Source organism: Carcharhinus amblyrhynchos, chromosome 29 (genome assembly GCF_965287045.1).
Source record: "Carcharhinus amblyrhynchos chromosome 29, sCarAmb.v2.hapA, whole genome shotgun sequence".
NCBI lineage: Eukaryota > Metazoa > Chordata > Chondrichthyes > Carcharhiniformes > Carcharhinidae > Carcharhinus > Carcharhinus amblyrhynchos.
In genome coordinates, this window is record NC_137352.1 from 17619560 (window position 1) to 17645331 (window position 25772).

Consider the following 25772-nt stretch of genomic DNA (forward strand, 5'->3'; position numbering starts at 1 on the left):
TTATTACTTAGTCCTCTGTTCGGAATACTTAAGGACAGTTTCGAAGAATTATAGAATGCTTACAGTGTAGATGGAAGCCACGTGACCCATCAGTCCTGCACTGACAACAATCGCACTCAGGCCCTATCCCTGTGACCCTACATATTTACCCTGCTAATTTCCCTAACACCAAGGGGCAAATTAGCCAATCAACCTAACTGGCACATTTTTTGGACTGTGGGAGAAAACTGGAGCACCCGGAGGAGACCCACGTAGAAACAGGGAGAACGTGCAGACTCCACATTGACAGTTACCCAAGGCCAGAATTGAACCCTGGTCCCTGGTGCTTTGTGGCAGCATTGTTAACCACTGTGTCATTGTGCTGCCCCTATTGAGAAAGGGGCAGGGGAAAAAAAAACACAGAAAAATGTGCAGATTAATATCCCTGGTGCAGAATAAACAACTTAAAAGGGCACAAAATGTTATTTTTCAAGGTATACAAATACCACATTATAATGAGATGCATATGTATTTATAATAAGAATGAGCTGCAGATTGCATGTATTTGGATTAAGGTGGGACCTATCGTGTAGAGGAATGCTGATTTTTTTTCAATAAACTTCATGCACACTCAGCTTTGTTTGATGTTTGCCAGCAAATTCAGAATGACTTTGCTCATAGATAATAAGCAGAACATGGTGTTTCACACAGGTGATCTGCATTGCTTTGTTTCTCATCAAAGCCTTCCAATTGTTTTTCAAAGCTTCAATTTATCTGCTCAATCTGCCTGGAAGCACTCAGGCCTGCTCTGTGGGCACGTCAGGCTGAGGTTATTGTTTGTGAAATATTTCATGTTCCTTGATCGAACACATTGGGAATCAAAAAAATGTTGCCATTGTTGCAACTCATAAGCCCATGTTGGGGGAGTCAAGTGTGCGCTGCACTGTGAAGTGAATCAGAAGCCCTTGGAAGAGCTCCACTCTAATCACAGCACGTTCCCTTCTTATTCTAGAACTTTGCTTTCTGCTTATGTGCTTGCCGTGTTGCTCTTTCTGCCTGTCACCATCCTTATTCCTGTGTTTATTTCTCCACTAATTCCCATTGTTTCTGGGGACTTCTGTTACTTTTATGAGTTTTATATCCTAAATAGCTATATTTTATTTCCCCAGTGGCCAATCACAAAGGGAATAAAGTTGGAGAGGAACTGGAATAACTGGAACAAAAACAAACACCAAGTGTACACCTCTTCCAGGATTGGAACTTTTCTCACTGGGGGGAGAGTGGGTGATGTGGGGGGTTGGGGGGTTGGGGGGGTGAGAGAGGAGAGGGGTGGGGGTGAGGGCGGGGGGAGAGGAGAGAGTCGGGTGATGGGGGAAGCGAGTGGGGAGGGACGGGGGGGAAGCGAGTGGGGAGGGACGGGGGGGAAGAGAGCAAATGGGGGAGGACGGGAGAAAGAGCCGGGGGGAGTGGGGTCGGGGGGAGTGGGGTGGGGGGGAAGAGACAGGAGGGTTGGGGGGCTTGGAATGGTGGAGTTGAGCAACCCCAGCTTCCATGCCAGAGAAGGATTTTTCTGATTTATGGGGCTGACATGGGTCAAAGATGTGCACATAGGATCTTGAGGACCCACTGACCCCACGAAGATTGAGTGCTCTTGTTGCAGGATCATCAATGGTGAGTAACTCACATAATAGGGGGACCACCACTAGAATCCTTGGCTAATTGGGATTGCATCCTGATTGTGTAGGTGTGGGGGAGACGATTTTGAAAATAAGGCCTGTGTTCCAGCAGTGATGGAATGAAGAACAGCTGGGATTCAGAACTTTTACAGCAAAAGTAACTGCAATTCCTAATACTCCCCCAGGACTTGCCAAAAATTTTATCATTGAATTATTTCCATTAACCAATTTCCCATAGCAATTTGTGATGTTCGGCTTCTGGAAAGCCATTCTTTCAGTCTCAGATATAGGAGCACTGCATGGAGCCTGGTTTAAAAATCCTCATGTTTTCTATTATTAGTTAAATAATCTGAAATTAAATTGAAAAAAGGTAGGGACTAGAGGTGATGTGTAAAATGGAAAACGCATTGCACAAATTTCTGGAAGGATTTTAATTGCCTTATAAAATGCCTCATGTCCAATATTCAATAAGATAGACTTTATTATCAAAAAGTGTGCCCCCCCCCCCCACACACACAGGATGCAATCTCAATTACTGTAGGATTGTGGTGATGATCTCCCTGTAATGTGAGTTACTCACCATTGGTGATCATGTAACAAGACACTCAATTTTCATGGGGTCAATGGGCCCTTAAGACTCTATGTGCATATCTTTGGTCCCTGCCTGTCCAATCAATCAGAAAAATCCCTATCTGACACAGGGGCTGGGACTGCACACGAGAGGAAATCTGGAATTACTTTCCCTGAAAGGCCATGGAGCCACTGTAACTTTTAAGACCTAGATTGATAGATTTTTGTTAGGTATAGTTATTGAGGGATCTGGAACAAAGTTGGACATTAGGATACAGATCAACTATGATCAAACTGAATAGTGAAACAGACTAGAGGGGCTCAAAGCCCTATCCATGATCTTGTGGTCGAATATCTTAGTGCATGGAACCCAAATCGTGGGTTGCAAGGGCCAAGACTATAACGATGACCAGGAGCAGCCGAAAGAACCCTTGCAATAGGTCATTAAAACCACAACTGCCCAATATGGTCTGAAGCAAGAGTCTGTCTAGTTATCACATGATCTCCTGGAGTTAACCTCCATTTTGCTGCCTCGATTTTTGTCCAGTTGTATTCAGTATTCTGCCCTTGTGGGGGAGGTGTCAAGTGGCAGGGTGAGGGAGAACAGGCAAGCAAATCGCTTCTCAGTCGCTGATGATCAATTTGAGCGAAGGTTAGAGCCTTCGAAATGGTACTGTGATCCCCCACCACGCCCCACTCTCTCAACTATGAGAGTCCGCGTGAGTTTTCTCTGGGTACTCCAATTTCCTCCCACACTCCAAAGATGTGTGAGTTAGGTGGATTGGTCATGATAAATTGTCCATTAGCGTCAGAGGGATTAGCAGGATAAATGTATGGTGTTGCGAGTTAGGTGGATTGGTCATGATAAATCGTCCATTAGTGTCAGAGGGATTAACAGGGTAAATATATAGTGTTGTGGGATAGGACCTGGGTAGGATTATTGTTGGTATAGGCTCAGTGGGCCACAAGACCACCTTCTGCACTGTAGGGATTCTATGAACTCTCAGCAAATCCTCTTTGCTGCTCTCATTCTGGGCTCACATCGAATTCAAAGCACTAAAATAGGGTTACATTGAGGAAAAGGTTTGGAAGCACTGCCCTGGCATATGTTGGTTTGTGTATATTCTTGTCTTACACAATCTAAAAGACACACATGTTGGTTGGATTAGCCATGGCAAATGTGCGGGGTTACATGGATAGGGCTGAGGTGGGTCTGGGTAAAAGGCTCTTTCGAAGAGTTGGTGCAGACATGATAGAACATTGAACATAGAACATTACAGCGCAGTACAGGCCCTTCGGCCCTCGATGTTGCGCCGACCAGTGGAACCAATCTAATGACCCTCTAACCTAAACTATTCCAATGTTATCCATATGCCTATCCACGGACCATTTGAACGCCCTTAAAGTTGGCGAGTCCACAACTGCTGCAGGCAGATCATTCCACGCCCTTACTACCCTCTGAGTAAAGAACTTACCTCTGACATCCGTCCTATAATTACCACCCCTTAATTTAAAGCTATGTCCCCTCGTGTTAGCCATCACCATCCGAGGAAAAAGGCTCTCACTATCCACCCTATCTAACCCTCTGATCATCTTGTATGTCTCAATTAGGTCACCCCTCAACCTTCTTCTTTCTAACGAAAACAACCTCAAGTCCCTCAGCCTTTCCTCATAAGACCTTCCCACCATACCAGGCAACATCCTGGTAAACCTCCTCTGCACCCTTTCCAGTGCCTCCACATCCTTCTTATAATGCAGCGACCAGAACTGTACGTAATACTCCAAGTGCGGCTGCAGCAGAGTTTTGTACAGTTGCAACATGACCTCACGGTTCTGAAATTCAATCCCTCTACCAATAAAAGCTAACACACCATACACCTTCTTAACAACCTTATCAACCTGGGTGCTAACTTTCAGGGATCTATACACACGTATACCGAGATCTCTTTGCTCGTCAACACTACCAAGAGTCCTTACATTAGCCCTATATTCTGTACTCCTGTTACTCTTACCAAAGTGAATCACCTCACACTTTTCCGCATTAAACTCCATTTGCCACCTCTCAGCCCAGCTCTGCAGCTTATCTATGTCCTTCTGCAAACTGTAACATCCATCCTCACTGTCTACAACTCCTCCAACTTTGGCGTCGTCAGCAAATTTACTAACCCATCCTTCTACACCCTCATCCAGGTCATTTATAAAAATGACAAACAGCAGTGGCCCCAAAACAGATCCCTGAGGTACATCACTTGTAACGGAACTCCAGGTTGAACATTTCCCATCAACCACCACCCTCTGTCTTCCATCAGCTAGCCAATTCCTGATCCAAACTGCTAAATCACCCTCAATCCCATGCATCTGCATTTTCTGCAGTAGCCTACCATGGGGAACCTTATCAAACCCTTCGCTAAAATCCATATACACCACGTCAACTGCCTTACCCTTATCCACCTCTTTGGTTACCTTTTCAAAAAACTCGATAAGGTTTGTGAGGCACCACCTACCCTTCACAAAACCGTGACGACTATCCCTAATCAATTTATTTCTCTCTAGATGATTATAAATCCTATCCCTTATAATTCTTTCCAAAACGTTGCCCACAACAGAAGTAAGGCTCACCGGTCTATAATTCCCGGGATGGTCTCTACTCCCCTTCTTGAACAAGGGGACAACATTTACTATCCTCCAGTCTTCCGGCACTATATACGTAGCCAATGACGACATGAAGATCAAAGCCAAAGGCTCTGCAATCTCCTCCCTAGCCTCCCAGAGAATCCTATGATAAATCCCATCCGGCCCAGGGGACTTATCTATTTTCATACTCTCAAGAATTGCTAACACCTCCTCCTTAAGTACCTCAATCCCGTCTAGTCTAAAAGCCTGTATCTCAGTATTCTCCTCGACTACATTGATTTTTTCCTGCGTGAATACTAACGAAAAATATTTATTTAGTGCCTCTCCTATCTCTTCAGGCTCCACGCACAACTTCCCACTACTGTCTCTGACTGGCCCTAATCTTGCCCTAACCAATCTTTTATTCTTGACATACCTATAGAAAGCTTTAGGGTTCTCCTTGATCCTATCCGCCAAAGCCTTCTCATGTCTTCTTCTAGCTCTTCTTAACACTCTCTTTAGCTCCTTCCTGGCTAATTTGGGCTGAATGGCCTCGTTCTGCGCTGTAGAAATTCCATGGATACATCTTTTGCTCACAACAAAAGCAACTAGCCAATTGAATATTCACTGAATTTCTTCTGTCTTCTCCCAGAAATGAGTACTCAGCACAAATCCACAGAAGCTGTCAGTCCCCAAGTCCCCTTTATGCATAAACTCGTATAATGATTACCAGCAAATTGGTTGAATTTGGGTGTGGGTGATGGTGGTAATGGTTGATACAAGGTTGTGAGGTGGCAAATTAAAGCTCTAACCCGTCCTGGTACACTTCCATAGGTGAGTGTCAGGCGGTGATTATGACTGATTCTTTTTTCCTCACCGTGATTCACAGGCCATAGGATCAACTATTGTGCCTCCATCTCACTCGGTTACAGACCAGAGTCAAAACTTGGAAACTCTGCATTTCTTGGTATTACAGTATTATTTCTGTGAACTCGGCACTGTTGTTCCGTATGCTCAGTTAGATAGGAAATTGGGCGCCATTTTGGGCACAAGTATCCTAGGAGACTAAAACACAACTTGTCTTTTAATTTTCAAAATATGCCACAGATTTTGTGACAGCGTATTTGAAAAGAACATTGTGCTGATGAATATGGTAATCTAAAATTTACACAATATATGCTGAGCAAACTGAGGGACATTTGGAGAAAGCGATGTCCAATTTTATATTTGTTTAATCAACGACTATCTAAAACACCAGCTAAAAACGTCTAAATGAACGGGCAATTTGTGTGTTAAGCACTTCTCTTAATGTGCAAAATTACTGCAGTTCCATATGAATTAATCTTCTAAACGCTTAACAGACTTTGTTTAATCATAAACAAGTTTACAGTTGAAATTTTTTTAAAACCACAGTTCTGTTGCATCTAATTTAATTCATCCCATCTTGAAAACACATAATTCACAACATGTTTATGCACCAAATCTTAAGCTATGTATTTTTTAAAATCTCTCAGTTATTATTGATCTAGGACTGAAATGCAAGTAAGAGTCTTACTTGGCCAATCTGCATGTTATTAAGTAGCTCTAATTACATGTAGCATAGATATAAGGGGGTACTGTATCATTAGCTCTGGGAACATTATTCTATGTTTTATTTGAAGCTTTGTATTTTTGGTATCATGTCCCCATAAAGGGGCTGATCATTAGTTTATTTCTTAATTTATTTACTTTACTTGGACAATGCCCTAAAGGCATTGTGGGTCAACCCGCAGCACGCGAACTGCAGCATTTCAAGAAGGCAGCTCACCTCCACCTTCTCAAGGGCAACTGGGGGTGGGCAATAAATGCTGGCCAGCTAGGGACACCCATATCCCATGATCGAAAAATAAAAATAACTACAAGGGCATTTAAAAGAAATTTTCCACTTTAGTACATCTTTTAACATCCTAGAGGTTACCACTGACCAGAAGCTGAACTGGTCAGAGCAGGCAGCGGCTAAGGGAATTCTGAGACGAGTAGTTCACCTCCTGACTCCCCAGTCCTGTCCATCTGGAAGGCACAAGTCAGTAATGTGATGGAATACTCTCCACTTGTCTGGATGCACTCAAACAGCTCTACACCATCCAGGACAAAACAGCCCACTTAATTCACACTCCAAACAACACCTTAAACATTTAATTCTCTCAACCACTGATGCGCAATGGCAGCAGCATATATCACGGTTCCATATACAAGATGCACTGCAGCAACTCAGCAAGGCTCCTCTGACAATGCCTTCCAGACCCGTGACATCCACCACCTAGTAATGAACAAGAACGGCAGGCACATGGGAGCACCACCATCTGCAACTTCCCCCTCAAAAGCTACACAGCATCCAGACTTGGAACTATTTCACTGTTCCTTCATTGGTCTGAAATCTTGGAACTCCTTTCCTACGCCACATGGATTGCAGCTGTTCAAAGAGACAGCTCACCAACACCTTCTCAAAAGGCAAAAAAAAGAACAAAATAATAACACATGCTAGGAAGGCATACTTAGAAAGGATACATCCCAAGTCCACGATTTTCTGCCTATTAATCTTAGCACCTGAAAAATCACAGGCTGGAGGTACACTTGATGTGTGTTCCCAGTATGAATCAGGAATATCAAGCAGAAAATGTGCTTGTGTTTTTGATCTGCATCAGTTCATCTGGTTTAATGTAGGAAATATATGGGAGTATCAATAAAACAAGTCACCATTGTGAAATTTCGTGATTCTGCACAGTCCTATGATCTTGTCTAGTACGGCAATCGAAAGCAAAGAGGACAAAAGCACAGGAATAGGCCCTTCGACTCACCAAGTCTGCTGACACAAAAGAAAATTGAACTGCAACAACTGGAGGCAGAAGAGGTGAAAAGGTGATGTTCTCCTTTCCCAAGAAGAGTCATATTGGATTTGAAATGTGAACTCCATTTCACTGACTGCAGATGCTGACAGACTTGCTGAGTTTTTCCAGCATTTTCTGGTTTTACTTTGACTTCCAGCATGTGCAGTACTTTGCCTTTATTCTAATGTGTCTAGGTTTCTCATTAATCAAGTTTGAAGAGGAAACCTCACTAGTAAACATTGGGCATTCCTTGAGGAGTGCAAACAATCCATAATTCATGAATTATGACCTTGCATGACTATAAAAATACCTGCAGTCCCAACTGAGGTATTTGGTTTATGCTCAAGGTTTGCATTCCTTTATGGATGCTCGACACGTGTGGGATATCTTATTAGTTAGATGTCACATGCACTTTCTGACTAGATGTTAAATGTCATCTTCCTATGTTTGCCTGTGTGGAAGGTAAATCCTTTCAGGAATGGAATGGTCTTCACAAAACAGTCTGCTCCTCCCGACTCTCACTCCAGGTTTTTAGGATCTGATCAGCCTAGGGTTTGAACATTTGGTTCAGTTCAACTGAACAAAATCAGATTTGCAAGCAATAATACTTAAGCACCAGTACGAATCCCAATTTCTCTACTGATATTCTGAAAAGGCTTAACAGATTGCAGCCCATGAAGAAAGGTCTATCCTTCAAGAGATCCACATTAAACAACAGAATTGGACTGTGATGTAAATTTCTAACATAATCTTGGTATCAAAAAGGCAGGCACTGCAATAATGAAATTCAAGATATTTGTGAACATCATAAGAACCCAAGAATGATGTCAACATCCACAATGCACTCAAAGGTTTTATATCATTTATAATGGTGTTTAAGGAAAAAATGAGTTATCTATTAGGGTCCTTGCAGGACATAATAAAGTTTACAATTTCTTTTTTGTTTGAATGATAGATGGTTCTGTTTTTAATATATATATTACCGTGTCATTTAAAGAGATATCTGTACTCTGCCTTAAGTAAGTTATTTTAATCTATTAGTGGTGGGCTGTGCTCCTCTTACGTGTTTTCATAATCATAGTTCTATCTCCTTTATAATAGCATTGGAGAGAGATAGGATCAGACAAGTTAGAAAAGTGTTTAATTGGACTAAGGGGAATTATGAGGCTATCAGGCAGGAAATTGGAGGCTTAAATTGGAAAGAGGTTTTCCCGGGGAAATGTACAGAAGAAATGTCACAAATTTTCAGGGAATATTTGTCTGGAGTTCTGCATAGCAACGTTCCAATGAGACAGGGAAGTTATGGTAGGTTACAGGAACTGTGGTGTACAAAGGCTGTAATAAATCTAGTCAAAAAGAAAAGAAAAGCTTCCAAAGCTTCATAAGCTAACCCCCTCGTCTCCGGTATCAGCCTGGTGAACCTTCTCTGTACACCCTTCAAGGCCAATATATCCTTTCGCAAATAAGGGGACCAAAACTGCACACAGTACTCCAGTTGCGGCCTCACCAGTGCCTTGTACAGTTGCAGCGAGACCTCCCTACTTTTATATTCTATCCCCCTCGCTATAAAGGCCAACATTCCATTCGCCTTCTTGATCACCTGCTGCACCTGCAGACTGAGTTTTTGTGATTCATGCACAAGGACCCCCAGGTCCCTCTGCATTGTAGCATGCTGCAGCTTTTCACCCTTTAAATAATATTCCCTCCTACTATTATTTCTACCAAAGTGGATAACCTCACATTTGCTAATGTTATACTCTATCTGCCAGGTCCTCGTCCACTCACTCAGCCTATTCAGATCTCTCTGTAGACTTTCCGCGCCTTCCACGCAATTTGCTTTTCCTCTCATCTTCGTGTCATCAGCAAGTTTAGTTACCCTTCACTCAGCCCCCTCCTCCAGATCGTCTATGTAAACGATAAACAGTTGAGGCCCCAGCACCCATCCCTCGGCACTCCACAAGTCACCAACTGCCAACCAGAAAAGCATCCATTGATTCCAACTCTCTGCTTCCTGTTAGATAACCAATCCTCAATCCATGCTAACATTTTACCCCCAACTCCGTGTACCCTAACCTTCTGCAGCAACCAGTGAGTCTAACCTCAGCGGTTGGTAAGTTGATGGAGAAGATCCTGAGAGGCAGGATTTATGAATATTTGGAGAGGTATAATATGATTAAGAATAGTCAGCATGGCTTTGTCAAAGGCAGATCATGCCTTATGAGCCTGACTGAATTTTTTGAAGATGTGACTAAACACATTGATGAAGGAAGAGCAATAGATGTAGTATATATGGACTTCAGCAAGGCATTGGATAAGATGCCCCTTGCAAGGCTTATTGAGAAAGTGAGGGGGCATGGGATCCAAGGATTGTTTTGTGGATCCAGAACTGGCTTGCCCACAGAAGGCAAAGAGTGATTATAGATGGGTTATATTCTGCATGGAGTTGTCACCAGTGGAGTGCCCCAGGGATCTGTTCTGGGACCCTTACTCTTTATGATTTTTATAAATGACCCGGATGAGGAAGTGGAGGGATGGGTTGGTAAGTTTGCTGATGACACAAAGGTTGAAGGTGTTGTGGATAGTGTGGAGGGATACTAGAAGTTGCAGCGAGACATTGATAGGATGCAAGGCTGGGTGGAGAAGTGGCAGATGGAGGTCAACCCAGATAAGTGTGAAGTGGTTCATTCTGGCAGATCAAATAGGATGGCAAAATATAATATTAATCATAGGACTCTTGGCAGTGTGGAAGATCAGAAGGATCTTGGGGTCCGAGTTCATAGGATGGTGAAAGCAGCTGCGCAGGTTGAAGCCGTGGTTAAGAAGGCGTATGGTGTACTGGCCTTCATCAATCGAGGAATTGAGTTTAGGAGTTGAGAGATAATGTTGCAGTTATATAAACCCTGGTCAGACCCCACTTGGAGTACTGCGCTCAATTCTGGTTGCCTCATTACAAGAAGGATGTGGAAACCATTGAAAGGGTGCAGGGGAGATTTACAAGGATGTTGCCTGGATTGGGGAACATGCCTTATGAGGATAGGCTGAGTGAGCTCGACCTTTTCTCCTTGGAGAGACGAAGGATGAGGGGTGGCCTGATAGAGCTGTATAAGATGTTGAGAGGTATTGATCGAGTGGATAGTCAGAGGCTTTTTCCCAGGGCTGAAATGGTTGCCACAAGAGGATACAGGTTTAAGGTGCTGGGGAGTAGGTACAGAGGAGATGTGAGGGATAAGTTTTTCATCAGAGAGTGGTGGGTGCATGGAATGGGCTGCCAACAGCGGTGGTGGAGGCGGATTTGATAGGGTCTTTTAAGAGACTTTTCCGTAAGTACATGGAACTTAGTAAGATAGAGGATTATAGGTAAGCCTAGTAATCTCTAAGGTAGGGACATGTTCGGCATAACTTTATGGGCTGAAGGGCCTGTATTGCACTGTAGTTTTTCTATGTTTTACCAGCTTTTGGGCTCTTAATCCAACTTGTATTGTCATGCTTGGTCTAAATGTATAATCTATGTTTTAGTAGCAAGGTGGCACAATTCACAGTGCCAGGGATCCGGGTTCAGTTCCTGGTTTGAGTCACTGTGCAGAGTCTGCACATTCTCCTTGTGTCTGCGTGCGTTTCCTCCAGATGCTCAGGTTTCCTCCCATAGTCCAAAAGATGGGCTGGTTAGGTACACCGGTCATGTAAATCCTCCCTCAGTGTACCCGAATAGTGAGACTAGGGGATTTTCACAGTAACTTCACCGTAGTGTTGATGGAAGCCTCCTTGTATAAACTTTAAAGTCATCTGCTATTGCTTTCTTTGCTCCAGTGTCATTTAATTTGTTGTAAATATAGTTGAAATCTCCATGACTGCACATGTTGTTATAGATGACCTTGTGTAATTTTTCTCATTTTGTCCTTTGACTTTATCCTTTGCCTTTCCTTTTTGGTGGTATCAATTTCTTGCAAGTAAGAATGTGATTTGTTCTACTGCTGTTAGAGGCAATGTGAGAAAATCTATGAATTCAATCAAAAAAACTGCAGCGCAGAGAAAATGAACTTGGGTATCAAATGGCCAGGGGAGTATGGTTAAGTTCATATGGATTGCAATAATTGAGTTGAAAAAGCTAAGAACCACAGGGGAAGTGGCCCGAGGCCAAGATAAGGGAACTGAAAGCAATAAATGATTGAAAAAAACCAGCCCGAACCAAGTGAATTAAGAGGGGATGGATTGCAGAGTACAAAAGACGAGGGTCATAAAAACTATTTTCTGAAATAAAAGCTTGATGAAATTGTTGAATGCAAGATGATTATTTTCAATTGAACAATATAATTGTCATTGATACAGTGCAGCTAACAGTTAACTGGGGCTTGGAGGTGGAATTTGGGAGAATATTTTTAAAAATTTTATTAGCATCACCAATAAACTTACAATGACACTGCAAAGAAGTTACTATGAAAATCCCATAGTCGCCATCCTCCGGCACTTGTTTGGGTACAGTGGGGGAGAATTTAGCATCGTCAATGCAGCTAATCAGCACATCTTTCGGGCTGTGGGAGGAGGAAACCAGGCCACCCTGAGGAAACGTATGCAGACACAGGGAGAACGTGCAGACTCTGCACAGACAGTGACTCAAGCCAGGAATTGAATACAGGTCCCTGGCGCTGTGAGGCAACAGTGTTAACCACTATGCCACTGCTCTGGCTGGAAAGAGAGGTCAAATGCAACACAGTATTGTCAGGAAGAGTGGCTGGGACCAGGGCGATAAATTCATTTAAGAAACATTTAGACACAGCTGCAAGAGGGTAATGTTAGCATTCTGGAAGGATAAGATCAAATGAGTTGAATGACCTTTTTCACCTTAATCTATCTTGCAATCTTGTGGTTATAAAATAAGTATTTGTCAGTGTGTTGAGCCAGGAGGAAGGCACAACACTATAATCAATATCTCTACACGGGAAGTATACTGAGCTGGTTATTTACAATACTAGTGCTGTCCATCAATCTACAACAAGTACACTGTGATGAACAAGTGCTGATAAACCATGTCTTGTTATTGAAGACAGTGCTTGGCATTCAGTTAAGATCCACAGAGGAAACGCTTCTATTGTGCAAAATATAATAATCTGAGCGTGCAGTTACATTTAGTGCAGAGAGGACGTCTTTCCTGCAGTGAGCCAAAAAGCCCATGGTTTGTAAAAATAACTCCAGCAATACATACATAATCAACAAGTACATCAAATAATGAGGAGGTGAATCACCGAAGCAGGGCAGAAGATCTCACTTGTACTGTTGTAAAGATTGTGGTTCTTCCCAGCTGGGCACCTTGCTGCCTAGGTGAACACTGCTGAGTATTTTAATCAACTAATACTTACTTTTGCTACTTAAAAATATTGGTGCAATTATAATCACTTTTTTTTTCCTGTGTGCTGGACCCTTATAGCATTTATTTTGTTCAGCTTACATTAGGCAATTAACATGTCATTGCTTACCTGTGCATAGAAAAAATTTGGACTCTCCCACACTGACCTCTCCTTGGGATGGCATAATATCAACTTGCAGCGCGGCTGAAAGAAGAAAAACAAAAGTGAGACCAACGAACAAACACCCAGCCTTACTGCATGTACCCAGCTATGCGCAAGCTGCTAGAGTGATGCATGAACAACACACGTACTAGTTTCAATTACAAGGCAACTTTAATAAAGGAGATGCCATCAGATGTACCATGGTGAAGAGGCGGCAAAAGGATAGACACAAGTACAAACGTACCAGTGTGGAGTGTACATACAAAGACTATCACTTTGCTAATAAGCAGGTACACAAATTAAGAGTAAAACAAAAATAAAATATGCTCACAGTTTGTGTGAAACCTTGAGGCATTGGAGGTCTTGCCTGCCAGCTGCAGATGCAGCAAGAGACTCACGCTGCTTCTTTTCGGGAAGGTTCACCGAACCAGAGGTCAATCAGGCAATGGCAAAGCCACCGGCAGGCTTATACTTGGAATCAGGACCCTGGGGCAAGGGTCCTGCCTGGCGAGGGCGGGCCAACAGCTCTCGCATTCAGTGCCACCCCTGAGGAGGCCTTGGCCACTGCCGCAAAGACATCCCCTTAGATTGCAGGGACCCAGGTTGTCTCAAGTAATGTTGAGTTACTGGGGCGTTCATAGGTTGGGGTCCATAGGGAGAGGTGGGTAATGGGGTTAGAAGACAGGGTAGATGGTTCACCCTCAGCAGGGTCACCTTCCTGCTGTCCAGTGCTCCTACAGGCTGCTGATCAAAGCGCACCCCCCACCACCTAGGAGGTGACAAGCAGCTGGCACAATTTCATCTGTCGTGACTCCTTGTGCCCTACAGGGATTCTATGCTTCTCTGTACACTGCATGACGACAGGCCTGCTTGCAGTTAGGTTAATAACAGACGCAGGGGCAGCAAAAGAAGTGGTCATTAATTAGTTGCTCAATGGCCTCATTTGGCAGTTTGGGTGGGGAGGTCAACCATGGACCTCCCACCCAGATTTTAACCCTGCTGAATGCAGAAAGACAGTGGGATTCAGGAATGGCACCCCACCCTCCCACAATTATCCTCTGCATTTCCAAGCTAGCCACCAGCAACAGCAAAAATGAATTACACCCATCATCTCTGAACTTTGTTCCTGTTCAGCTTGATCACATACAGGGGACACTGCTTCAGATGTTATTTAGTGTTCAATATTTTGGTCTTTTGGTGTGGCTTCACTGATCATGCACTTGATATATTGTATACGTGAAATCAAAATTTCTTTATTCAACCACAAACAGAAAACGTGCATTGCATTACGCATCATGTAAAGGTGTTTGACTACATATTGACCCTGAAATACTGCAAGATTCTTCTAATTTCGCAATATCTTACAGATAGGCAAAAAAAAGAGAAAATGGCCATTTTTAATTAGTTCTGGGAGTTCAATTGATCTCCCAATCGGGATCTCCCTTGGAAACTCCAGATGACATATACTTCTCTCCCACATACTATTGCCAAGTCTAGGAGATGCATTGAGAATTTATTAACAACCTCTGCGATCATGCTCTATAATAAGAGCCTGAGAGTGGCAAATAGTAACCTCTAATGATCACATTATTACTGTATTCCTCCTTCAGAATGAAGCATTGCTGTGTGGAGCTGACAAACCAATAGAGTAAGAGATATAAAAATGGCAGAAATATTATTACCAAAGTATAATTCTGCCAAATTATTACATTCAGCAAATGAGCTATTGAATTAAGTTTTAACACCCTGGTGCTTAACTTTAATGTTACCTGATATAAACTTCACATAAATGTGATTTAAGAATTTTATTTCAAAATGCCAATCTTTTTTAGTTTGGTTGCGTGCACTTAATTTTTTTTTACAGGAAGGTGGCTGGGTTTGATATCAAGGAGATATTGTGATCAAATCAACCGCAGATTTTAAAATAACTCATGACAAATAGTGCAGAAAACATCCCTAGCACAGCAAGTGTTGCATAGTGCACACAACCGTTTCTCCATTTTAAATAAACATTCTGAAAATGTATTTTTTCAATTAAATATCATAGAAGAATCATAGAATCCCCACAATGCAGGAGGTGGACATTCGGCCTATCAGGTCCACACCAAAAATAATCCCACCCAGGCCCTACCCCCATAACTCCATATATTTACCCTGCTAATCCCTCTAACCTACGCATCCCGGGACACTAAGTGGCAATTTAGCATGGCCAATCAACCCAACCCACATATCTTTAGACTGTGGGAGGAAAACGGAGCACCCTAGGAACAGGCCCTTCGGCCCTCACGGCCTGCACTGACCATGCTGCCCAACTTAACTAAAACTCCTTCCAGGAACCATATCCCTCTATTCCCATCCCATTCATGTACTTGCCAAGATGCCCCTTAAAAGTCACCACCATATCTGCTTCCACTACCTCCCCCGGCAACCCACCACTCTGTGTAAAAAACTTGCCTCATACATCTCTTTTAAACCTTGCCCCTTGCACCTTAAACCTATGCCCCCTAGTAACTGACTCTATCACACTGGGAAAAAACTTCTGATTATCCACTCTGTCCATACCTCTCATACTCTCATAGACTTCTATCAGGTCTTCCCTCAACCTCCGTCGCTCTAGTGAGAACAAACCAAGTTTCTCTAACCTCTCCTCATAATGCCCTCTATACCAGGCAACACTTCTGGTAAATCTTTTCTGTACCCTCTCCAAAGCCTGCACATCCTTCTGGTAGTGTGGCGACCAGAATTAAACACTATATTCCAAGTGCGGCCTAACTAAGGTTCTATACAGCTGCAACATGACTTGCCAATTTTTAAACTCATGACAATGTGCAAACTCCACACAGACAATGGCCCAAGTCGGGAATCAAATCTGGTTCCCTGGTGCTGTGAGGCAGCAATGCTAACCACTGTGCCACTCCGAATGATTATTAAAAATCATTAAATATTTATTATATTCTGAACATAGGAGACTCAGCACAGCTGCAGCATAAATAGCCTCAGTGCTGTTCAGGTGCATCCTCTTATGGACGCAGACAGTTCAGATGTACACACTCAAATACGATTCAGCCTGCATACATTGACTGAAGAGATATTGCTCCCTTCAGTAACATAGGAAAGTCTTCTGCTTTGATTTCATCATGCAAGCAATTTGGTCAAGGGATAGGTATGATGCTTTTATTTCTGATACAGCACATGAGTGTGTTCAGGGATTGCATATTCTCCCTTAAGTAAAGCAATTCTTCTGTGTTGTTGGTTGCTGTGGTGATTGTTATTTTGACCGGCAAAATGAAAGGACTTGATCTCTGATCTCATTTATTTGCAGGATAGTTACTTGCCTCAGCTGAGCACTGTAATTACTTTCTATACAGGGAGGATAAGATGGTAATTAGGAAACAACAATCTCTTCTGATCACAAATCTGACATGGATAAATAATGAGCAACCTTCCACAATTCATTGTAATTCCAGGTTATTAAAATGTTTCAACCATCAGGATATTTCAAGCATTCTATTAACAGTGAAAACTAATGACAACTAAAATTATTTTGGCTGTGCTGGTTCATGAACACCTGAATTAATAAATCTTATAGTAGCTTCAAACCAAATACTTTAATACATGTGAAGAGTTACAAAGAAGACTGAGGGGGCCTTGACAGGGTGAACGTGCACAGGATGTTTTCTCTTATGGGAAAATCTAGAATTAGGGATCACCGTTCAAAAGGAATGGGTCACCATTTAAAACAAAAATCGGGCAAAGTGTTTTCATTCAAGAAGTTCATAAATCTTTCGATCTCTTCCTGAAAAGGTGGCAGTTGCAGATACTGAATATTTTTAAGGTAGAAATGGATAGATTCTTGGGAAGCATGGGGATGATAGGTTTTCGTGGATAGACAGGATGTAGATTTGAAGTCACTATCAGATCAGCCATAGTCTTCTTGAATGGCAGAGCAGGCTTGAGGGCCTGCTCCTGCTCCTTGTTTATTTGCAAGATGACCACAATGTTGATAAAATACTGTTGTGCATTTGTGTTTCCAAATGAGCCCACAAAAACAAGCAGAAGTTAAAATTCTGAAAATTTGTGAGGGTTAACATGTTCAAATGAGAAGACTTAGCACTGCCATCAGCTGATGTTTTGTTTCCTTGATTATTTCACATGCTGAGTTCCTGATCTCTATCACATTTGGAGGAAATTTACTCAGCCTCTCATTGTCTCTTCCTATGACAACTCTCTCATTACAGGTACTCATCTAGTGAACTTCTGCTGCACCGCATTCAATGCGAGTATATACTTCCTTAAATATAAAGTCCAAAACTGCACACAAGATTACAGGTGGACTCACCCTTCTACAATTGTAGAAAGGCTTCTTTATTCCTCTACTCATGCACAGGTCTCTAATGAACACCAACAGTAACTAGTTCCGTGCCTTTTAAAAAAATCTGCTTTGCTATTCTTACAACCAAGTGAATAGCCTCAAACTTCCTCACAGTATACTCCAAGTACCATCTTGTTGCCCACTGACTTTTATCCATATCTCTTCGCAGCCTCTGTGTCTCCTCACATAAGACCTTCAGACATAGGAACAAAATTGGTCATTTGGCCCAGCAAGTCTACACTGCCATTCAGTTAGATCATGACTGATCTGATGTGATAATCTTCAACTCCACTTTCCCCCCTTATCCCCATAACCTTTGGTAACTTTACTGATTAAAAATCTGTTTAAACGTTGAACATACGCAAAGACTCAGCCTCTACAGCTCCTTGTGGGAAAGAATTCCACAGATTTACTATCCTCAGAAAAGGAACTCCACCCGATCTCTGGCTTAAATGGATCAAATTTACTCTGAGATTGTGCCCTCTGATCCTACACTTTCTCACATGGAGAAACAAGCTCCCAGCATCTATCTTGTCAAGCCCTTTGAGAATAATATGTCTCAATAAGGTCATTTTTTTATTTATTTAGACTCCAACAAGTACAGTCTCAACCTCTCATAAGAAAATTCCTCCATACTGGGATCAACATGGTGAACATTCTCTGGACTGCCTCCAATGCATATCTTTTTGTCTCCAATCTTTCCTTAGACGAGGCACCAAAACAGTTTACACTATTCCAATTCATGCTTTATACAGTTTTAGAAAGACTTCCCAATTTTATTGAATTTTTAAATTAGAAATAAATGCCAAAATTCAATTTGTCTTTCCCATTTTCTGCTGAATTTCATGTTAGCTGTTTGAGATTTATACACAAGGACCTCCAAATCCCTGTGCTGCAGATTTCTGCAGCCTTTCTCTATCTGAATAATATTTATATTTCCACCGAACTTTCTAACATTACCAAGCTTACATTTATCGTTCTCTGTTTTGCATCTAAATCTTTAACATAAATTGTAAATAACTGAGGCCTCAGCAGAGATCCTTGCAACTGAAGACCACTTGCCACAGCCCACCATCTTTAAACTGCCCCATGTATGCTTCCTGTCTGCTAACCAACACCTTTTATGCGTCAATATCTTGCCTCCAACTCCAAAAGCCCTTATCTTTCTGATTAATCTTTGGTGTGGCACCTTATCTAGTGCCTTTTAAAAATCCAGGAACATTGCATCTATTTGCTCCCCTTTATTTACCCTACTAATTATATCCTCTAATAAATTTATCAAACACAATGGGCAGGATTTTCGAGTCTCGCTCATGTGGAAATTCCCACCCAAGGTCAGAGATTTCCGTTGTCAGACCCTCGCCTACTCCAATTCCACGGCGGGCGAGCTGGTAGAATTCCAGTAAATTTCTCAAAGCGATTTACAGCCAATGAATCACACCCAACAACAGACAGGCCATACATTTCAGCAACTCACTGATCAAATCAAACAGCATCAAAAACAGAACATACTGGAAAATCTCAGCAGGTCCGACAGTGTCTGTGGAGAGTGAATTGAGCCAACATTTCGAGACAGGATGGCCGTTCATCAGAGCCATCATCAAACTCGAAACATTGGATCTGTTTCTCTCCACAGATTCTGTCAGGCCTGCTGAGGTTTTCCAGCATTTTCACTGTTTCAGATTCCAGCATTCACAATATTTTGCCCAATTCAAACAGCATGTTCCTTCGGTTGATTGTAATAGGTATTGGTCACACTCAATTCTGTGATTGGGCAATACTTGCTGAACAATCCTGAGTGTGTTCACAGCTGCACTAACAATCCTTGCGCCTTTGTGAATATCCCAGGAGTTGGGTAGCCTCTTGTTCTCCATTTGTTCCCCATTTCTTAATCCATGTCAACACCTCTGCCAATTGACATCAACTTGCCAAACCACCGCACCCTTTTCCTTTGTAGCATAAATTGGTGTGATCATTTGAGGTTTGCCATTCTTGCATTTGTCCTGATGAGTGCAAGAAGAAAAGCTTCAGCAATATGTCTGTCTTTTCGAGAATGTTCCAAAGCGCTATACTACCAACTGACTTAACATAATTTTATAAGTTCCTTTGTGTTGATTTTGAAATCCTTGTCAGTTCCTTTTCACATTTCCTTTTTGTATTTCTTGAGATTTGTCATCTTAATCTTTTCTTTGTAGCTCTTCCATTTGCCATGATTGATGTATTCTTGTATGTTTTTTGTTTTAATTTCACATTGACCCTTACTTTTTTTGTCATCCAAGGCCAGTGGAGTTCTTGCCCTCGGGGATATAATCTGGTTCCCTGGTTTTCTGGTATATTACCCAGTGCCAGACTTGTCGGGTTTACTGTAGATAGTGTCTCACTGAAATCAGCTTTACCCAAATCTAGAATTTCAGTAGCTGCTTAACATTTCTCAATCACATTACGATTGCTATTTGGTAAATGGGTGTTATCAAAATCTGTCTGTTATTAGCAAATCTAGTATGGCAGGTGCCTTTTACTGATTCCAGGGTTTACTGTTGCTGAAAACTGTCATGAACACAGACCAAAAATTGTTACCTTTCTGACAGGAGTACTCCAATTTATTTTATTTATTAGTGTCACAAGTAGGCTTACATTAACACTACAATGAAGTTATTGTGAGATTCCGTAGTTGCCACACTCCGGTGCCTGTTCAGGTACATTGAGGGAGAATTTACCACGGCCAATGCACCCAATCAATATGTCTTTCTGATTGTGGGAGGAAACTGGAACAATCGGAGGAAACGTATGCAGACTCGGGGAGAAAATGCAAACCTCACACAGACAGTGACCCAAGCTGGGAATTGAACCTGGGTCTCTGGCACTGTGAGGCAGCAGTACCAGATTTGCCAGATTTGCTACAGACAGTGTCTCACTGAAGTCAACCTTACCCAAATCTAGAATTCACATTTCTCAATCATATTGCTACTAGGTAAATGCTCAATCATCATTAGGATGTTAGCTAAATCTATTCATGATCAAATCTAATATGGCAAGTGCCTCCTCCCTAAATGCAAGTTAAAATCCCCAGTTAAACCAATTTGCCTTTGTAGCATTCTCGACTGCATTAATGGATTCAGCCACTGTGTGACCGTCTACTAAGGGGCTAATATACAACAACATTGCAGATGCAGGAAATTCAAAAGCAAAACAGGAAATGTACAGCAAATCTGGCAGCATCTGTAGAGGGATACCTGATGAAAGAGTCCCGATGAAAGGTCACAACCCGAAATACTATCTCTGTTTTCCCCTCTCTGCCGATTACTGCTGAGTACTTGCAGCATTTTCTGTTTTAACAGCCTACATACAACTCCCACTACAGTTTAAATCCTCTTCTCCATTACTTTATCCATAAAGTCTCCACTGCTTGTGCACCTTTCATTATAACAGTTCGCAATAGATGATATTTCTTGTTTCACTGATGTGTTTTAAAGGTTTTAAAAGGAGAGACTTGAGCAATAAAATGGTCTGCTTTCACTTGTTAACTTTGAATTCTTCATGTTTGTAACCAAAAGCGCTCAAGTTTGATTTGCTCCCACAGTTAGTGTTGTATTTCATTTTTGCTTTCCTTTGGTTCTTGCTCCTCCAGCATTTATTCATTTATCTCATTGTTTGCAATGTATGCTTTACACACTTCACACTCTTTTTTTCCCTTCTCATTATTCGCTTCAGTTTTATTTTGGGGGGGAAGCAGGAAAATTTACAAATTTTCTTCTACGTAGATCATCTTATTTTCAAGATAAATTTTCCTCTGCTAAGTCACCTCCCATTGCACAAGACACATTGGCTGGAAGTCTCCAACCTCGTCCACGGCTGGGTTTCTCTGATGCTGCTGCTCTTAATAGAGATTAAGATTAATAGAACACCAAGTTCTCTGTTCTCACCGGCAGCAGAGCAAGGCGCACAACAGTTGGAGAATTTCGGCAATTATTTCTGTTACAAAGCAGAGGTTGATTCCTCCCTCTGTGAACATACACTGAATCATCCAAAGAGGAGTACCTTGCCTTATAATCTGTAAAAAGTGTGTGAGAAATGGTGTGACCTGCTCTTCAGCAACTTCTAGTGATTGAATACAAAATAAATCCCTGGCACTCGCAATAATTTATTGTCTAACCAGCAGTGAACCAAATTAACTAAGCTATCAACTAACCAAATAAATCCCTTCTAACTATTAACTATTCCCGGATATAAAAAGATTCTTGTGGTATGCTGTTCAGGTAAGTACAATTCCCACACATTAACATGATAGAGTTTAGTCACTCTCTAAATTACAACCAGGTTTTGTGTCTTCCGAATATTCTGGGTCTTCTCTGTTGATTCTTTTGTCTGTAACTTTTTTGTTCTTTGGTACTTTTGCTAAGTAGATGGTGTTTTCTTTTAAGACACAGATGAAGTAATGAGAGCCAATGATTCTCTCTTTCTCAGAGACAGACAGAGCTGTTAACTCTGGCAGAAGGCAGTTGCTCTTCTCTGTTTGTGCCCCACCCCCTTCTTTTACACTCATGATGACATATCAGTATTTCCCACAATAGGATTGGCCCTGGGTTATCAAAACCATTAGATTTAAATTTAATAGGTTTTTGGTATCTAAGTGCCTGATTCAAATTGATTGGTTAAATTCAAAAGCCTGTTGTCCTGGCTAAAAACTGCTGCTTGTTTCAGTTTGGGCTCTCTATGTACTTGCATTTAAATCTCTTAAGCACAGAAAAAGCACCACCTTCCAATGGGACCATGCAATGCCTTACCACCACCACCACCCCCATCCCCCTCCCCCTCTTCTTTGAGGAAAAGCTCAGCTATCTTCTCCCACAGATGCGGGTACCAGGAGGTGCACAGGATTGCCTCAACTCTTTTCACGAACATGAGTACCCTTTGTTAAATTGTTCCATTCTATCTCAACTGCAAATAAGCAAGAAAGAGCAACAGTGAACATTTACTTCTAGGTGAAAACATTGAAGTGTCAACCATTCAATGCATTGCAGAGAAAGATGACTTTGTACAGTGACTGCAAAGGCAGCCACACAAAGAAACTGGGTCCATTTTCTACTTTTATCTCCATTACTGTCATCTTATAGTCTGTAGACTTCAAGTTGAAAGAAAACAAATGGTTTAAGTTTTGTTCTTTTTAGTGTTTAGAACCTTTGGTCTACCATTATCAGCATTCCCCAAGGACATGTTGAAAGCTTACTGGTCCATTCCAGTTCTGAAATGTTAGTATGCTGTTATCAAACATACATCAGTGACATTGGGGGCAATTTTCAGCCCGTGTTAGCTATCAGAGAGAATGTCGACATGGGTGGAATATACGGCGATAATCAGGAAATGAGATCTTTCGCAATTCTTGCCGGTGAGATCACATTTCCTGATACTCCATGCCCCTCACTGGTGATGACGCAGACCACATTTTAGCGTTCTACAATCATTTTATTGTCATTACCGAGGCCATGTTACATAATTCCCCCCCACTGAATATTTAAACAACACTGACATGGCTTTCTGCAAAAGCCATTAAAGGATGAGAATCAGTCAAAAATCATTCTGATACCATGACTTCTGTCAATATTAGGCAAGGCATTTTATAGATGGGGAGAGAGAACATCAATGACAAAGCAGAGAGTAAGATTTGAAGAGGTGATCAAAAGTCTGGTCAGAGAGAAATTTTGAGAGATTTTTGTTTAATCAGAAAGGATTGAGCTGTTTCAGGAGGCACAGGAACTCAGCTCAAACAAAACACATTAGGCTGGATCCATTGACTCCATCAACACCTCCCGCTGCCTCGGGAAAAACAGCCAGCATAATTACGGACCCCATGCACCCCAGATATACTGTCTTCCACCTTCTTCCATCGGGAAAAAGATAGAAAAGTCAGAGTTCATGTACCAATCGACACAAAAAACGGCTTCTTCCCTCCTACCATCAGGCTTTCGAATGGATCTACCTCGCATTAAGTTGATCTTACCCTACGCCCTACCTGTGACTGTAACACTACATTCTGTATTCCCTCCTTTTCTTCACTATGAACGATATGCTTTGTCTGCATAGCACGCAAGAAACCATACTTTTCACTGTATACTAATGCATGTGACAATAATAAATCAAATCAAATCAAAAATTAGATGCCTAATTTTTGGCCAGCCTTAAGCCTCCTGGTTGTGAAACATGTTCCAGGTGCGGAACCATTTCAGGCCTGAAAACAGATTGAAAGGGAATCTCAGTTCCTTCAGTATTAAGCTATGAATGGAGAAAAAGTGATGTGGTACAATGAGGACAGATAATGTGATATGTGCAATAAAGAATTGGGCAATTTTATGAGAGGCCAGGAAAAATCAATTTTGGAGGTTACAAAGATACATCTAAATCTTTTGTGCTGAAGCAAGGGTGCAAGAAAGATAATATGGGAGAGATTAGAGGAAGCAGACTTTGTAATGGAACAGAACATTGGAGTATTTGATTTAATCTCCACCTGAATGTACGCTTGATTATCTTCACCAATTCTTTCGCCTGGATTGCCTCCGATAATTTCAGTCAACATACTGACCACTCCAAATTGGTCATCAGACATTGCATGTGGTGTTCATCACTTCAGCTCTCTCCAGAGATTTCCTCACCTCCACACTCCCCTACACCTCCACCTGTTCAACAATCCTGAGGAGTTGCAGGAAGGAGGAATAAGCATGCTTTCCACCTCTGAGGAAGGGGAGCAAGAATCTGGATACTTAAAGGAAGAAACAAAATCTTTTGAAGGGAAGACTTTCTGTTCTTGCGCTGACTTGCATCAGAATTCTGAAACATCATCAGATGGCAACCGTCCCAGTAAACTCATCACACCGTAATTGCACCAGTAGCCACAATATACATCAACTAGTTTTGGGATTCATACTCAAACATCTGGTTAGGGAGTTTGGACAGTTTCTCCCTGTCCTCTTGGAGATTGCTAGGTTTTCAAGCTCTTGAATTTAATTCCCAAAATTTAGTTACATTGTAGTAGTACTTAAAGCCTCAGGTGGTCAGTTCTTTCTTCCCCCACAATTTATGTCAATGCTCAACAGAATGGTGGAGCAATGCCCTTTGAAGAATAAACAATACAAAAGATCAAAAAGGAGAGTGAACTAGATGCTGTTATTGTCCTCTGTTCTACTTTCTAATTAACATGTCACTCGGACGTAACTTCAACTGCTGATCGGCTTGACCATTTCTTCAATCCTAGTCTTTTGTTCATTCATGTTTTTTTTATTCATTCATGGGACATGAGCATCGCTGGCTGGCCAACATTTATTGTCCATCCCTAGTTGCCTTTGGAGGACAGTTGAGAGTCAACCACATTGCTGTGGCTTTGGAGTCACATGTAGGCCAAACCAGATATGGACGGCAGGTTTCTTTCCTAAAGGACATTAGTGAACCAGATTGTTCTTTCATGAAAATTGGCAATGGTTTCATGGTCATCAGTAGGTTATTAATTCCAGTTATTTTTATTGAATTGAAATTCGACCATCTGCTGTGGCGGGATACATACCCGGGTCCCCAGAATATTAGCTGAGTTTCTTGATGAATCATCTGGCAATAATACTACTATCTCTGTCCAGTGCCTCTAACACTGGCAACCATGCTGTCAGATGGCCGAGGCACTAAGTTCTGGAATTCCCTTCCTTTATCTCTTTCCTCCTTGTGAAGAAACTCTTTAAATTGACTTTTTTAAAAATGTATTCTTGGGATGTGGGCATCGCTGGCTAGGTCAGCACTTATTGCACATCTCTAATTGTTCTGCAGCGGTGAGCTGCCTTCTTAAACTTCTGCAGTCCCAGCAGTGTGGGTACACCCATAGTACTGTTAGAGAGAAAGTTTGTTTTAACACAGCAACAATGAAGGAATGGTGATATATTATCTTGGCTTGAAGGGGGACTTACAAATGTTGATGCATAAATTCAGTCGTGATCTTACTGAATGGCAGAACAGGCTTGAAGGGCCCTGTGACCTCCTCCTGGCTCTATTTCTCAGGCTCTTATATTCTTAAAATCTAGATCATTGACCAATCTTTTGATCATCTGTTTTAACGTTTTTTCATGTGACCAGGTATATTTGATGATGTTCCTTGGAACATTTTACTATGTTAAGGCACTATATAAATGCAAACTGTTACAACTACTTTTCATAA

General features: G+C 41.8%; 1 protein-coding gene across 17 annotated transcripts in view; it reads right to left on the bottom strand.

Moving 5' to 3' along the window:
- LOC145359853 (neural cell adhesion molecule 1-like) overlaps positions 1 to 25772 on the bottom strand; it is a 515972-nt gene that overhangs the window by 204239 nt on the left and 285961 nt on the right. For all 17 annotated transcript variants that reach the window (XM_080214669.1, XM_080214666.1, XM_080214670.1 and 14 more), the window contains exon 2: positions 13177 to 13251. In XM_080214669.1, coding sequence (XP_080070795.1) covers positions 13177 to 13251 — 75 coding nt within the window. The remainder of the gene's footprint in view (positions 1 to 13176; positions 13252 to 25772) is intronic.